This window comes from Atheta coriaria, unplaced genomic scaffold (assembly GCF_025399875.1).
Source record: "Atheta coriaria isolate IRGN ID8LTWV9N9 unplaced genomic scaffold, Caltech_Dcor_3.1 hic_scaffold_31_pilon, whole genome shotgun sequence".
NCBI lineage: Eukaryota > Metazoa > Arthropoda > Insecta > Coleoptera > Staphylinidae > Dalotia > Dalotia coriaria.
The window spans coordinates 108,336-124,653 of record NW_027045473.1 but is presented as its reverse complement, the minus strand read 5'-3'; the positions used below and the strand labels follow the sequence as shown (position 1 = coordinate 124,653).

The window sequence follows — 16,318 nt, the reverse complement described above, 5'->3', positions numbered from 1 at the left end:
TTTATTATTAGAACTAAATCAGTATTTTTCTCTTGGATCAAAACATTTACTGATGTGATGTAAAAACATTTACTTTAAAAAAAATTTACAAGCAATCACTAATTAAAGCATTACCTTGTGTTCAGGATTATCTTCAGCTAAGGGAGCGGTAAAGAGTACGGCACGTACCTTCACACAATTAAAATGTCAGAAAAGTACCACCCTTGTAACTGACACTTAAAATAAACCCGACCCTGTCTATATCAATCACGCCGCGAACGTCCTGTATATGTCACTTGATGTTGTTCGTGTGATGAGGGTTTCGTGTTCGTGAGTATGGTGTATGGGCTTTGTTGGTGAATGCATCATTTGCAGGTTAGGCGCAATACTTTCGAAAGTCTATAATACGTGCAAGAAATCCGAAATATACCTGTGGGTATAATAGTTAATTGCATAACGTTGCAAATCAACTTGTTAATTTATTTCATAATTGTAATTTACTGGTAATATAAACAAACTCAGGTATTTTAAAATCCAATTTAAATCTACTGTTAGATAAATTTCTATCTATTAAAGAATATTGGTACATAGTATTGAATTAAAATAAAATAAAATATTATTTATTATTAGAACCAAATCAGTATTTTTTCTCTTGGATCAAAACATTTACTGATGTGATGTAAAAACATTTACTTTAAAAAAAATTTACAAGCAATCACTAATTAAAGCATTACCTTGTGTTCAGGATTATCTTCAGCTAAGGGAGCGGTAAAGAGTACGGCACGTACCTTCACACAATTAAAATGTCAGAAAAGTACCACCCTTGTAACTGACACTTAAAATAAACCCGACCCTGTCTATATCAATCACGCCGCGAACGTCCTGCAAATTTGAAATACACATATCCATACACATATGCATTTAATAACAAGCTAAGTAAAGTAAACACTTACTGTACGCCTTTATCTGATATAAAAGAATTATAAAAGTATTATTATATATTTATATACATTTATCACATGTCACACTCAGGTCTATATAATTCAATCTGTAAATTATACTAAACTGCGGTTCGAAGAATTGAAAGCTAGAATTTTTCGTGATTTAACCAATCAGCGCTAAATTTTGGGTCATATATGTAATGATCCATTCATTTATTGCTGAATTTATATAAATTTGGAAAATGAAGTTTTCAGGAATAGAACTTATTGTAAACTTTAGATATGTTGTTTGTATACTTTTAGGTTATGAACATGCAAATGGCCTCTAGGGAAATGTGTAATGAAAAGAACGTTGGAAGCGATAGAAGTTTTCGTGGTTGTCAGGAAGAATAATAACTAAAAAGTCATCGAACCATTCGCACAGTGAAAACACCATACACTACATAACATAATTGTTTGGAAATTTGACATATTTTGATTGTCATACAGTTTCCCCAAGGCCCATAGACACTTTGAGAAATTAATAATTCTGCTTGAAGTACATGCACAAAACCCGACCATACTGAATATACCAAATGGGATCAACAGTGAAGTACACTTGATGCTTGATTCATTACATTTCAAGTGTAACAATCAAATTTTTAGAACCACTTCAAAAGGTATTCCAGAGTGTAATGTAAGTATGGAGTATACAAAAGAAGTAACGACAAATGATATCCAAGACATGCAAGGTAATGTGATGTCACCATCAATGACAGCAGCTAATAGTGTGTCCAATGGTGGTACCAAAGCTCCAGTATAATTCAGTGGACATAACAAAAAGAGTTTCACATCAGTTCAAGGTTTGCTAGAAAATCTGATTATTATCATCATCTTATAGTTAAGACTCTAACAATTTGCAGACTTGAACTAGGGAGAACTGTTTCCATGACACACTGTTTGGTCTTTTGAAGCTATGGGTTCGTTATTGAGATGATGGATCCAAAGATGGATGCAGGCATGCTATGCAACAGGGGTAACAAGAAAGCTAACTCTTTGATCAATCAATTCAGTAAGTGAATATAGCAAACCTGAATGGCAATATCTTTAAACATTGTTATAGGGATGGAAGTTTATTGTTATGGGGCATAAGTAATCTTCAGGACTTTAAATTTCGAATAATTGATACAACTTCAGTACGTATGGTAATGTTGGCTGGAAGGACATTCATTACTCAAACAGTTTTACTAATTTGTACCTGCACAACCATACCTCATTGAGGACCGTGACTCTTGCTGTATTTGTATTGCCATATATAAGCTACTGATATTATAAAGGTCATATTCAGAAGTAAGTCTAACTTAACGGATCAATTTTATATAAATGTATATTTTTATGCACAGAGCTATGGTTTGCGAAGAAGAAGATTTCAAGGTACGCAGTACGGATATTATCGTGAACCTGATGTCAGTGAACAGCGTGTAGTTGAAATATGCCGTACGAAGTCGAAGAAGAACCCGACAAGGAAGCCCGTGCGTTACATTCGAACGGTGCGCAACCATGGAGGTACAGGCAGAAGAAATAGTATGATATATTCACGTATAAAATTCGTACGTGCTATATCAAACACTACTATTGTTTGTTCATAAACGCGACGAACATTTGTCAGTAACACCCGAAGTACAGAAGCACCTCAAGGCTAAATTAAAATTGCATCGGATTTGATCTTTTGTGATGATTAAACGACTCACATGGGAACACAAGCATTGTGTAAGTGTAATAAATCTGATTCATATGTTATGAAAAATTATATATTTTAGCTGAAATTCTCCAATAATTACTCTTGAAACCACTTATGAAATCAACGGTTGTTACCGCCTACGTTTCCAGCGCTACACGAAAATCAAACCCAGATACGACGCTCTAGTTTACTTCGAGAATATGATTGAACGTTTTAAAAGTTCTCTCAAATATCAACATGGTGACCGCCTAATCAAGCCTTTCTTACTCTTTCTCTCATCGAACACCCAGCAAAACATCGCCCTGTATTTTGTCACGATCTGCTCTGCAATTATTATACGTGGGCAGCTATAGTGTTACAGCAAATACAAATGTCAACGTCCCAAGGATATATTGAAAGACGCCGCGAAGCAATTCATCTCGCCGCCAGCACTTTACGACAAAATCAATGTTATACAAACCAACAAGCACGCCCGTACGTCGACACATTTTCTCACGCATTTCAGGCGCGCATTTGCTAGTTTCCCTGTAACTGTGCGGGCAATAACCGCGCGAGACAGCGTGACAAACTGGCGCACTTGTTAGAAGAGTTCACTAGCTTTTTACAGGATGAAGCGGAAACGTGTGCGGATGCATATCTTCACCCTGCCAAGTAATGCAACCTAGTCTCGACCACACCTTTGCCTGTTTCGGCACGTGATCTATATCACACCTTACGGATTATGATTGTATCTGCTCAGTGGATTTGGAGTTGGAATGGTAGCGTCCACGAATATTACCATATTGGTGGTATTTGTATGAGTTCTTATATGGATGGCTGGTAATCTGCGCTTGACTAGAGCAGATGAAGCTCTTCTCTGGGCCGAGCAGGAATTTCGGGTTTCACCGAACTACAAAAGAACAAAGGCTCTTGGCAAGAAAAAGACTAAATTAAACAAAAAAACGGTCACGACCATATTTAAAGAGTCAGTTTATTATCAAGCGCCGCAGAATATGTGCGGCGGATATTACAAGGCTCTTATGGTATCCCGAATGGATGGGAAACTACAAACGCCAAATCCCTGAATTTTGACAACGAACGTACGATAAGGATCAATGGTTTCCAGTTCTATTTCAAAAATTTGTTAGCCCGCCGCCCACACCATCCGGAATTTCCCCTGAATTAATATCGGCTGCTCGTTTCATCCCGCAACAACAGCCCATCGACAGCCTTGCGTTGTATACAACTGGATATAAACATCTTTACCAGGCGCCAGTTGCTCGAGAGCATCTCAAACCCAGCTGATGAAATAATCGAGCTGGGATACGGATTTCTGAAAACTAATTTCGTCGTGCTGAAGTATTAGGTGGTGGACACAAGAAAGAGTCTACTACACCGCCGGAATTTGACTTTTCGACAAATCGACACTTTCCGCCAAAACTATGTTGATCGAAATCGTTGGTGCAGCAGACACTTCAGTACACCTATTTTCTCTACGGTGTGCTGACAATTGCGCCGAGATTTAAGCATTGTGAAACTTTTTTCGCGACTCCGCCAAAATACGCCTCTCCCTTTGTCGCTCGGTCTCGTTTTACTTGGCGTTATCAGCGACATCTTTTCTTTTCCACCACACGTGGCAAACCATGCGGCAATCGTAAAGATACTTAAAAGTAGCGAGGTCCAATTCATTCACAGGTATCTCAAAAGTGTTCTGTGATTTCTTTTCTCTTTGCTTCTCTTGCAGATTCCGACGGTGCGACCTTATTGGATTTCAAGTGTGGCACCAGCAGCCGGATTAGATTCTGCAATGCCGAATTGATTTGTGCTTTGCATGCGTAGCGAGTTAGAGAATTAAATGTAACGTACCGGTCCGTATTGAGGAACGCCTGCAGTGTGTGAATAAAAGCTGCTGAAGCTCCCTTGGAATGCCGATGTATGAGCAACATGCGGAAATAGGTTCTAAAATCGTCTGACAGGAAGTAAAATTCTTGTGGACCGGTTGTAACCCAGATTGTGGGAGAATACCGAGAATTCAAATAATCTCAATAAAGTAAATTTGGGAAACCAAATTATAATTAGGTGCTCCCTTGGAATACTATTTTTTACTTTGCATTTTTCATCCAGTTTTTGCAGCTCAAATAGTCTACTAGCTGTACCCAAACGTAATTCGAAACGTTCAACATTTGTTTCTACACCTGCATCATTTCTTGACTCTAGTCCTACTATTTGTGTTAGATTTTCTAATTCGTTAACTTGCAGGCGACCAGTAACTTCATTGGCTGCATCTAAAATTGTTGAGATGAATGGTACAGAGTATAGGCATGTCAAATTATACTAACTGCCGAATCTAAACGTCCAGGTGAACAGGAATCCGTTGCAGGAATTGTAAAAGTTACGTAGATCTTCAGGTAGAAGAATGCTTTGTTTCTGTTCCCATGCACAGATTTCCGAATGCGAAGCTGGTAGCTTCCGCGATAAATGACGGGATATTATGCCGAGCTTTTTAAACTTATCTTAAATAAGAAATTAATCATATTAGGTATCTTATTTGTACTATTTCTTACCTAACTGCTGAGGCAATCCAGCTAAGACATTAACAAAGAATGAGTCTCTGATACTTTATCTTACCACAAAATCCATTTTGTTTAGACTCTCATGAATTCACCTAAAATATTGATAAATCGATAAATTGCGGTAAACTATGACAACGCAGAGGGTAAGCATGCTAAAAGACAAGTAGGTAATTTCCAGGCCTTTATCACTGCCCTAAATTGATAATCAATTTACATTTGTATTCCGTATAGAATGAATTATACCTCTAGTATTAAAATCTAGCTTAATTAAAAAATTGATTTTGTCGTAGAGGGTGGCGGTATGAAATGTATTGCTTTATGGCGTCTATCAATATATCTTTGAGGACATTCCCGTTTATATTTTGTTCTTATAATTTAATAATATCTATAGCCGCTCTTCACGTACAATAGTTGTAGATGGACAGAGACTAAAATACAGGGCGATATTTAGCTACTGAATTAGATAAAAATCCAAGGCTTCATTAAGTGCAGTCATCATGTTGATATTGAGAGAACTTTAAAACGTTTCTGAAGCGAAGCTGAGAGACCGTAAGTCGCAAAACCAGTAAATCCCTTACCACATTAAAATGCGAAAGTCCTGATGTTTATTATAATTTTCTACGCAAAACTACTTCTAACAGATCATCATGAAAAATTTGTACACATATTCTTAGGTGGTCCCCGAATAGTTATAGGCTACCTTTTTTAATAAAAATTTTTGTTAAATAAAATAAACATATTTTTAAGATTTTAAAACTTTTACGTATGTATAATTTTTTCACATAGCTAATATTAGCCAAGCAATGAAATATATATTCTTTCTATCAATCCGTTTCAACTATGTATAATGATTTCTAATATTTATTTGATGGATTCAACGCGAGCGAAGCCGCGGGTTAAAGCTAGTTTCAGATAAATCTTTAATAAAGAACCATATATGTAACATATCAAAGATATTATTTTTTCGATTACTCTTCTTCAAAGACAATTTAAAATCAAAACAAGAAATAATAAATACTCATTATTACATTTTTTTTAAATGTCAGTAAAGAACCAAAATTGGAATAATAAGTATTAATTTGTGTAATTAATGAACACATAGATTTGAAACTCGCGCGCCCCGCACGCGCGCGTACAGTGGGCAATGTTGTCGATGTTGAGAACTTGCAGCCAGTGCAGGCGCGCGTACGTTGCTAGGGAGCTAAAGAAGCGGAGAAATAGGATACAGGGCAAGTCGGATGATTTTACAAGAAAAAATTCTGAAGGCGTCGCCAAATAGGCAGAGCGTTTAGCCCGCTGAGCTGCGCGCAAAATAGGCTCACCAAAATGCACGCTGTACCTTTTGGCTGGATACGAACAACTTTACTTTCAGGCTGCGACCGATTCATGGAAGGCATACAAATACGGTGGGACGATCTAGACGGCATGCGCACCACTACGAAGGAAAGTTCTTGAACACCCTGCAACATACAGCGGGCGAGGAAGTGCCCGTTCAAATTAAAAGCGTCGCGTTTGGGAGCACCTACAAGAGTTTGCCTGGGGGCGGGAAACCCTCACTACGCAGCCGAGCGCACCAAGCGCCTAATTCTGTTAAGAATACCATCCAATAATAAACATAAACAGGAAAATTTTAATACAACCCCGCAGACTCCGCCAGCACTCAAAATAAAGCCGAGTCTGTGCACTTCAAACACTACGCGAACATCCCGTATAAGGACCTTGGAAAAAAGACAGTTGCATTGTTGCGCCGCTCTCTGAAGATCACGAACGACGCGTCCTCCCCAGCCTCTGCTTCGTATGTAACGCGAATCGCGCAGAATTGCGCCATTAGGCGTGGCGCGTCGTCACTTTGTGGCTTACGCTGCCGGTTGGTTAGTTTGCATCAATACTTGATAAAAGAAACGGCTCATATGTAAAAGTGAAATAAAATAATCCTTCAAGATCAAATTTTACAAATATAAATTTACATGAATCCAAACGCAGTAGTGCCTGTTAGGCAAAAACATAACCAAAACGTGCAGCAGCAAATACAATAACACGTTTCAATACCAGGGAAACCTGCAAAAGAAAACCAAAAAAAAAAAACTAAAACTAAAATATGTACCACAAAAACGATTCATATATATTAAATCCGCAAATGGAAATTAGTGACTACATTAATATGTTAAAAAACCGGGAAAAATTAAATGTAATACTACCGGGTAAAGCAGCAGGAGATACTTCTTTGAAATAGTAGTTAGAAATAATATTACTGTGAACTTCCAGTGTAACGCACTATTCAATTTTGGACTTGAGCCCATTACCCAGCGGTTACTCATCATGAAATAACTGTTGGCGGACATGCATGTTTCTTGAGAAACAGTTTCTCTAAGTGTCATTTGCCAGCGACTTTGGTGGGGCCGGAAGACGTAAATTCAGTCCCATTCAATCTCATTCGCGCTCTTTTTCTTGTCTGTAGACTCGTCTTGCAGTTCAGCGTTGTCTGAATGGCTGACCTCGCGATCTGTCTTGTTCAACGATCCAATGGTTGAAGTTCCATATTCACGAGCAAGTATAATGGAATTCAATATTTTTGTATGCGTAGAAATGACCGGCTAATAGAAGAAGTTGTTTTTGTTTGCTCTTCACTAATCGTGTATAGGCGATAAAATGTTTTAAATCCATTGAATGGTGGTGCTAGTTCTGAAGCACAATACGGTTTTATGAGTATGCAAATACGTTTCCGGGTGGTCCCTGAGGCAATCGGAGTCAAAAGAAAATTTAGTATTAAATGAATGGGTTCATCTGCAGATGGTTTAACGTGCTGTTTGCGCGCAAATTCAACTAATCTTCAAGAAAGAGATTCTCATTAATCCAACTGTTGTCAGAGCATTTGCGCTGTTGACAGTCTTCTTGCAGAGTGAGCCAACCTTTTACTTCACACACGAGACGAGGACTGACGAGAGACTATCAGCCGCTATCACCGTCTCGGAAAAGCGATATTGTGACTGAGACGATACGAGAAAAATCTCGGTATCGTGTGAAGCTCTCTAAGTAGAACCTGCCTTTTAGATCTTTGCAGTTCAAAAAGTTTAGCCATTTAATTGCTAATTGCTTTTCGTGTAAAGTAAAAATACATGCTATAGTTTAAAATATTAATTTCTGATTGCATCACTTTTAATTGAAAATATATTTTTAATGTTTCAAATTTTAAACGTTAATGTATACTAGGTACAATAATCGAGTTGATTCGTGTTGAAAGTAAGCGGCGCATCGCTCATACTCCCAACATATCCGGGTATGCACATCTTTGTTTCAAGAAGTACAGAAAACACAAAAATATGTTTCCGGATGTGTAAACAAAGACAAAATTTCTATAAAAACTTCTTCAAAAGTCAAAAAGGTCATAATATTCGGTTACTGACTTGTTCTTTTTTAATATACAAAAGAAATATTTCACAGATATATTGGCATATATTGACCTTTTTCATTTTTCTAGCTAACAACTTAATAAAAATCCATTATTACATTTTTTTAAATGTCAGTAAAGAACCAAAATTGGAATAATAAGTATTAATTTGTGTAATTAATGAACACAGATTTGAACTTCGCGCGCCCCGCACGCGCGCGCGTACAGTGGGCATGTTGTCGATGTTGAGAAATCTGCGCTGTGCGCGCAGGCGCGCGTACGTTGCTAGAGTCGAAGAAGTGGAGAAATACGATACAGGGCAAGCTGGATGATTTCTTAATAAGAAAATGTAGCGTCACAAAACAGGTAGAGCGCTTAGCCCGAGCTGCGCGCGCAAAATAGAGTCACCAAAATGCACGCTAAAATTGGCTGGATACGCAACTTTACTTTCAGGCTGGCGACCGATCTCATGAAGGCATACAACACGGTGGACGATCTAGACGGCATGCACCACGAAAGAAAATTCCCGGAACACCCTGCAACATACGCGGGCGAGGAAGCGTTTTAGTCTCAAAATTTAAAAGGCTGGCAAGCCGCTGTATAATCTACAAGAGGGCTTGCCTGGGGCGGAGACCCTCACTACGGCTGAGCACCAAGCGCCTAATTCTGTTAAGAATACCATCCAATAATAAAACATAAAATGAAAATTTATCACAACCCTGCAGACTAGCACTCAAAAATAAAAGCCGAGCGTCTGTGCAATCTCCAAACACTACGCGAACATCCTGTGGCGACCTGAAAAAGACAGTTGTACTGTTGCGCCGCTCTTCAGCATCGACGAACGAAGCGTCCTCTCAGTTTCCGCTTCGTATGTAACGTGCGAATCGCGCAGAATTGCGCCATTAGCGTGGCGCGTCGCTCAGCCTTTGTACGCCCGTTGGTTAGTTTGCATCAATACTTGGATAAAGAAACGGCTCATGTAAAAGTGAAATAAAATAATCCTTCAAGATCAAATTTGCCAAATATAAATTTACATGAACTAAACGCAGTAGTGCCTGTTAGGCAAAACATAACCAAAACGTGCAGCAACAGCAAACATAACAACACGTTTCAATACCAGTGAACCCGTAAAAAAAACCAAAAAAAAAAAAACTAAAATATGTATCACAAAACGATTCATATATTAAATCCGCAAATGGAAATTAGTGACTACATTAATATGTTAAAAATAAATCAAAAATTAAATGTAATACCACTGCAAAGCAGCAGGAGATATTTCTGAAATAGTAGTTGTAGATTAATATTACTGTGAACTTCCAGTGTAACGTACAACTATTCAATTTTTGACTCTGAGTGTACAATTCAGCGTTACTCATCATGAAATAACTGTTGGCGGATTACGCATGTTTCTGAGAAACAGTTTCTCTGCGTCATTTTGCCGAAGTACTTCGGGTGGGGCCGAAGATCGACCAGTCCCATTCAATCATTCGCCTTCTTTTCTTTGTCTGTAGATCTCCTCGTCTTGGCAGTTCAGCGTTGCCTGAATTGCTGACCTCGCGATCTGTCTTTTTCTTCAACGATCCAATGGTTGTGTTCCATATTCACGAGCAAGTATAATGGAATCAATATTTTTTGTATGCGTAGAATGACCGGCTAATAGAAGAAGTTGTTTTTGTTTGCTCTTCACTAATCGTGTATAGGCGATAAAATGTTTTAACCATTGAAGGAAAGGTTCTGAAGTTATCAATACGGTTTATGAGTATGCAAATACGTTTCCGGGTGGTCCCTGGGGCAATCGGAGTCAAAGAAAATTTAGTATTAAATGAATGGGTTCATCTGCAGATGGTTTAACGTGCTGTTTAAAGTGCACCAATCATTCAAGAAAGAGATTCTCATTAATCCAACTGTTGTCAGAGCATTTGCGCTGCTGGACCGTCTTTCTCTAGCAGAGGAGTCAACCTTTACTTCACACGAGACGAGACTGGACGAGACTATCAAAGGTATCGTCTCGGAAAAGCGATACGTGACTGAGACGATACGAGAAAAATCTCGGTATCGTGTGAAGCTCTTAAGTAGAACTCAGTTTTAGATCTTGCAGTTCAAAAAGTTTAGCTCATTTAACACTGCTAATTGTTTTCGTAAAGTAAAAAAAATACATACATAGTTTAAAAATATTAAATTTCTGATTGCATCACTTTTAATTGAAAATAATGTTATTTTTTTAAATGTTTCAAATTTTCTTTTAAACGTTAATGTATACTAGGTACAACAACGAGTTTATCTGTGTTGAAAAGTAAGCGGCGCAATGTCTACAATTCCTAACATATCCGGGTATGCAATATCTTTTGTTTCAAGAAGTACAGAAAAACACAAAAAATATGTTTCCGATGTGTAAACAAAGACAAAATTTTCATAAAACTTTCAAAAAAGTCAAAAAGGTCATGATATTCGGGTTACTGACTTGTTCTTTTTTAATATACAAAAGAAATATTTCTGCATATATTGGCATATATTGGACCTTTTCTCATTTTTCTAATAACAACTTAATAAAAAAAATTAACGAGACTCTGACTGTGGTCTCGGTATGGCTGAGAAATTGTTGAAACACGTATCGTCTCGTTCTCGTCTCGGAAAAGCGAGACGATGCGAGAAAAGTCTCGGTATCGTGTGAAGCCCTAACCTTTACCTAGCGAAAATACACATCGGTGGAATATAATTCCTGCAGCGCTCATAGCACACAGCAAAGTGATGTTTTTCCTCTTTGATGATCGATCCCCCTCTTCTGTTGAAGTTGAAGCCAGAATTTTTCCAGGTTTGAACTGGTGAAATGCCCGTTTTGTCACAATATTATAAATATTCTTTGAAACAAATCTATGACTTTCCATCAGCTGGCCAAGTGGCTCAGAGAACATGCTTATTTCGGTTTTATTAAAAGCTGTTATACTGTTTATACTGGTCTCTTCTGGTTTCTTAATAGAAATGTTATGCCTAGTCATAAATGTATGCAACCAATAGGCAAGATAACTAATTTTGAAAAACTACTCCACGATATTTTTAGGCATTTAAAATAGTCGAAATAAATTTTATTTCTGGAAAAAATTAAGGTTTTGATGGAAAATTTGACATTTTAAATAATGCAATTTAAACTTAGCGCCAAAACACTAGAATAGTAATGGCGTCTGTGTGTGACGTCACGCTTTCGTAAACACTTGACACTTGGCATGTTAATCAGTTTATTTTTCTATATTATTTAATTATTTTGAGCTATAATGATGAATTCTAACGTGTATCGATGGTGTGCGGTTCCTCAATGTAATAATACCTCGATAAAGACTCCGAATAAGTTGTTCATTAATGTTCCAATAACTAAAAAAGTGAGAAATACATGGCTAAATCTTGCAAGGCGAGACCCAGTTATTATATCGCCAAATTCAGTACTTTATTTCTGTGAAGACAGTTCTCTGGTCTCTATCTCTATTTTAGCAATAGTGTCGTTAGACAGTACTATTTTTTCTAACAATGTCTCGCATGATTTCTCCTTATATTTCAGTACAAGCTGGTGCATTGATAAACTTTGAATACTAGTACAAACATAACTAGATTGATATTTTAATATCTCACAATTATCAAGATTTCTTTTCCTTCCTATGTCCAAAAACTTATCGAGAACACAACTATTTGATGGTAGGCTAGGTGCACCTTTTGACAACTCTTTCGCTGTCATATACTTGAGGCTAGTTCCAACCTGGGACAGTTTGGATTTCTTCCAATAACATGCTACAGCGGTACAGGATGGCTCTTCACTCCTCCGGTGGGATCACATGAGGAATACTATGGAGTGCTTACACCCTCCTTTAGAAGCGACGCAATCATGATACTGTACAGACACAACAACTTCTTCTTGTTCTATTGAGACTGCGTACCACTTTGCATGTACCTTATGTTCTGGGCAAATTTTACCCTTCACTGTACAATCTTTCCCATCACGCTTAAGTTGTACATAGCTGATAGCATCATCACCATAAGATGGTCGTGAAGATCTGAAATAAACAAAAAAAAATAATAATAAATTCTTTCCCCTATACTTTGAGGTTAAGTAAATACCAATGTATTTTTGTGTAAATTAGAGTTCATTGCCATTGACATTGTATCTTAAAATGATCAAATATAAGCAATACTTACATGGAAGTTTTCACATTTCGAAATTCAGTCGAACAAAAGTCATTGTTTGATGTAAAAAACTCTCCCAACATCAACAAGTCTATTCTTGGCAAATTTGAGCTATTTGCCTTGATGAATCCTTGTTCCATTCGGATGTTATTCTTTTTAATACTTTTGGTAGCACAAAACTGATTTTATAATTCGGAAACGGAAGATTATGCTGTAAATAAAATGTCGAAAAGCGCAAAACAAGTCCACAAGTTCGAACGATTTATTTACTAATGATAAAATGACGTTTACAAAACCGTGACGTCACACGCTTCTGATTGGCGTTTCACCTAATATGGCGGATTGACTCATTTTGCACTTTTATTTTTACTAAAATCAATTTAATCGCACTTTTAATCTAAAGGAAGAGTTTTTTAGAATCTCACTACTGTATATTTTTAATATAAATCTTCTTTTTAGTGATTCTTTGTTACTGTCATCATGCCTATTCCGCCCAGCCATTTTGTTGGACTGATAAAATTTGTGCTTTAACCCTTTGACGAAATTCTGTGTAGTTCTGTTTTTTTCGGTAATTTTATTGAACAGAATATAGGGAAGGTAGCATTTTTTTTAAAACACATTAAAGGGGTAAAAAATTGAGGTGAAAAAAACGTGAAATCGGTTCAATTTTGGAAACCGGTTTCCTTATTTGGACCGCTAGTCTCCTAAATTAGACCATTAGCTTTTTTATTTGCAATTGCAACAAAAATATCTTTTAGCTGCAGCACTAACTCCAGCGCATTGCGTATGTATCCAAACGTGACATTTCATGCATCGTATCATTTCCTCTTCTTTGACTTCTTCACACAATACACAGAACCATGAATCAGCAGTTTGCTTTTTACCTTGCTGTACTTTGTTAAACTTTGGGGACTTTATTTTTTAATTTTCTTTATGTTCTCTTCTAACTGCGATTTGTAAGGGCTACTTGTAATTTCTACTGCTTTCTGGGCCTTTGGTGCACAGCGAGAAGTCGAAGGACCATTTGGATTTGGATGTTTCTTGGCCCGCGGTGATACTTCTTCAAGAACTCTCTTAAATCTCTTAATTCCATCATCACTTCTATCTTCATTATCCGTGTCACTGCTAGAAATTGTAGCAGGGCTTTCAGAAGGCTGCAAAACATCAGCTGCTGCAAATAGGTCATCTGTAAATACATGCCTATTCACCGGCCAAATTCCGGAAGCACGGAAGGCACTCTCTGCAATTGCCACAGTGGCCGCTCTGCCATATGCCTCATTAAGTAATTTGGACATTTGAGTTTGATAAATCTTATCACCTTTATATTGCCGCAGAAATGTTTCTTGAGCTTGTGTAAAATAAGTCTGTAGAGGACCGAAAAAGGCTACATCCAATGGCTGTAAACGGTGGGTAGTGTGGCCAGGCAGTTGAAGCAAAACAATTCCATTACTCCTAGCTCAAACTCACAAGCCTGAAAATTTTTGCTGTGTGTAGTATGGCCGTCAAGCAATAGGAGAACTTTTTTTGCTTCACTGCAGTTTATTTGCATTTGAAAATGTTTTAGCCAATCAAGAAAGAGATCTGAGTTAATATATCCTGTGTCCGATATCGTGACTATACTGGCGGGGGGTGCTCCAATTTCGAGATCAGGGTGAAGCCTTTTCCGTTTAAAAATTATCATTGGTGGAATATAGAGACCAGCAGCATTAACTGCACATACCATGGTTGTATTCACGCCACGTTCACCACTTGTTACACTTCCCACCTGCTGCTTTCCTTTACGAGCAAGTACTTTGGGGAGACTCTTCTGCACAGTGGTAAACCCAGATTCGTCCACGTTAAAAATACTATCGGCTCTAAATTTATACTTTTCGATAATTTGTTCCAATAAATCAAAAAAATGATTCACATTCTCCCTATTAAAGCCTCTGGCTCTTGCCATTGAGGTTCCTTCGGGTTTCCGGAGCGAAAGATGCGAATTTCGTTTCATAAATGCATAAAACCATTTTTTACCAGCCATTTTTGTATCTCTATTAAAATTATGTGGTAAATCATATTTTTCGGCAACATCGAAGGCTAGCTTTCTGACTTCCCTAATTGTTAAACCAAAAAAACATTCTTCAAGATGAAGGATGTGTTCAGAAAGAATCCTTTCCATATCGTTACAAAATATTGCCGGTCTACCCAATGTTTTAATATTGTCCGGATCGGTGTTATCAACATATCTCTTAATAGTTGCCTTGGGAACGCCATACACACGACTACTTTCGTTCAAGCCATAATCGCCATTTTTGTATGCGGCAACAGCAAGCCATAAATCATTTTCAGACCATACTCTATAGCTTCTTTGTTTAGGCATTTTTACCCTATTAAAAATGTAAATATTTAATTAACTCAATTTGAAGTCGAGGTGGTGTAATCAGACATAAAAGAACTGTTGTTGCCGAAATTGGACTGGTCCAATTTCAGCAACTACTTTTGGTCCAACTTAGGAAACTTGAATATTTAATGCTTAATATTGCACAACAACGAAAAGCTAATATAACCTCATAAAATCGTTACTGCTAATTATAGATAAATAACTAAGCTTTATGATGATATAATAACAATTGCAATTACTTACGTTTAGACCAATTAATGGCTTTCACTCTAACGTCGAAATAATAGATTTTCGTCTTCGTAAAACAAAAAATAATTAACACAACGTAATCACGAAACGTGTTCTCGCGAATAACACAGCGTTGAGCACGTTTTCTCATAAGGAAATGAAGTTGCCTATAAAAGACTGCAAAAATTTCATAAAACTGTGAATTCCATGGCGGTCCAAATTACGCTACTCTCCCCTACGTGTGGAATAGTGCCATGTCAAACATGTAAAAGAACATTTTTCTGTATCCTTTCACGTACTTCCGCATGATTGGAAAGCAAGCCAACATTTGATCTTGCCGATCAATACCAATCATGCCTTTGTTATAATCTATAATACATAGCGGTTTTGAATTTTGGCTCTTCTTGTTCTTGCATCATTTCGACAGATGTGTGCTTCGTAGATGAAATGTGCACATCGCGCTTATCTTTCCATTTAAGAGCGAAAATGCCATTGCAACTTCTTAATCGGTATTTGCCTTTTTTTTAAATTTTGCTTTAGCAAAAATTGTTGGCATATTGGTTCTGTTCATTCGAACGGTTAAAACAGCTTGCGTTTTTTGTTCCGTTAAATTTAAGAATAATTTGGGCGACGAATATCAATTATTCAAATAGAGAGTATGTCCTTTGCTCAAAATTGGTTTTGATAACTCTGTGGGATCGGTGAGTGGTTAGATATTTGAGAGTATTTATTTAATGCAACGACACTTGGTTTATTTCACGATGTATGATATGTAAGTTTATTAAGAAGTCTTGTAGAGAAGTGTAAAAGTACGTATGCATGAAGAGAAGTGTAAAGTAAGAAGTGTAGTGAAGAACTGTGTGGAATAACTGAACTTTCCTTTACACCTCTTTGTCATCACTACCAGCAACCCCTCTGTGTTGATGGGTGGTGACAAGAAATTTAAAGCCGTGAAGAAAA

The 16,318-nt window shown here is 37.3% G+C and overlaps 1 protein-coding gene, 1 long non-coding RNA gene and 1 pseudogene across 3 annotated transcripts; 1 reads left to right on the top strand and 2 right to left on the bottom strand.

Annotated features, from left to right (window-relative positions):
- Nucleotides 1–269: 269 nt before the first annotated feature.
- On the top strand, nt 270–1,706 carry LOC135802523 (uncharacterized). 2 transcript variants are annotated; one of them, XR_010550574.1, is made up of 3 exons: nt 270–354; nt 1,224–1,512; nt 1,566–1,706. It is a non-coding gene; the product is annotated as an uncharacterized lncRNA (long non-coding RNA). The 2 variants fall into 2 exon arrangements; XR_010550575.1 differs by lacking the exon at nt 270–354 and adding an exon at nt 1,103–1,117.
- Nucleotides 1,707–11,650: 9,944 nt separating this feature from the next.
- LOC135802526 (uncharacterized) lies at nt 11,651–12,890 on the bottom strand (annotated as a pseudogene).
- Nucleotides 12,891–13,453: 563 nt separating this feature from the next.
- LOC135802522 (uncharacterized) lies at nt 13,454–15,503 on the bottom strand. Its single transcript, XM_065316118.1, has 2 exons — nt 15,374–15,503; nt 13,454–15,116 (listed from the first exon to the last, which is right to left on the bottom strand). Exon 2 carries the CDS (start codon nt 15,107–15,109, stop codon nt 14,135–14,137), a length of 975 nt encoding a protein of 324 aa, XP_065172190.1. The 5' UTR covers nt 15,110–15,116; nt 15,374–15,503; the 3' UTR covers nt 13,454–14,134.
- Between the last annotated feature and the right edge of the window lie 815 nt (nt 15,504–16,318).

Coding starts and splice junctions, on each gene's coding strand:
- LOC135802522 (XM_065316118.1), bottom strand. CDS start 15,109: ATGCCTAAACAAAGAAGCTATAGAGTATGGTCTGAAAATGATTTATGG.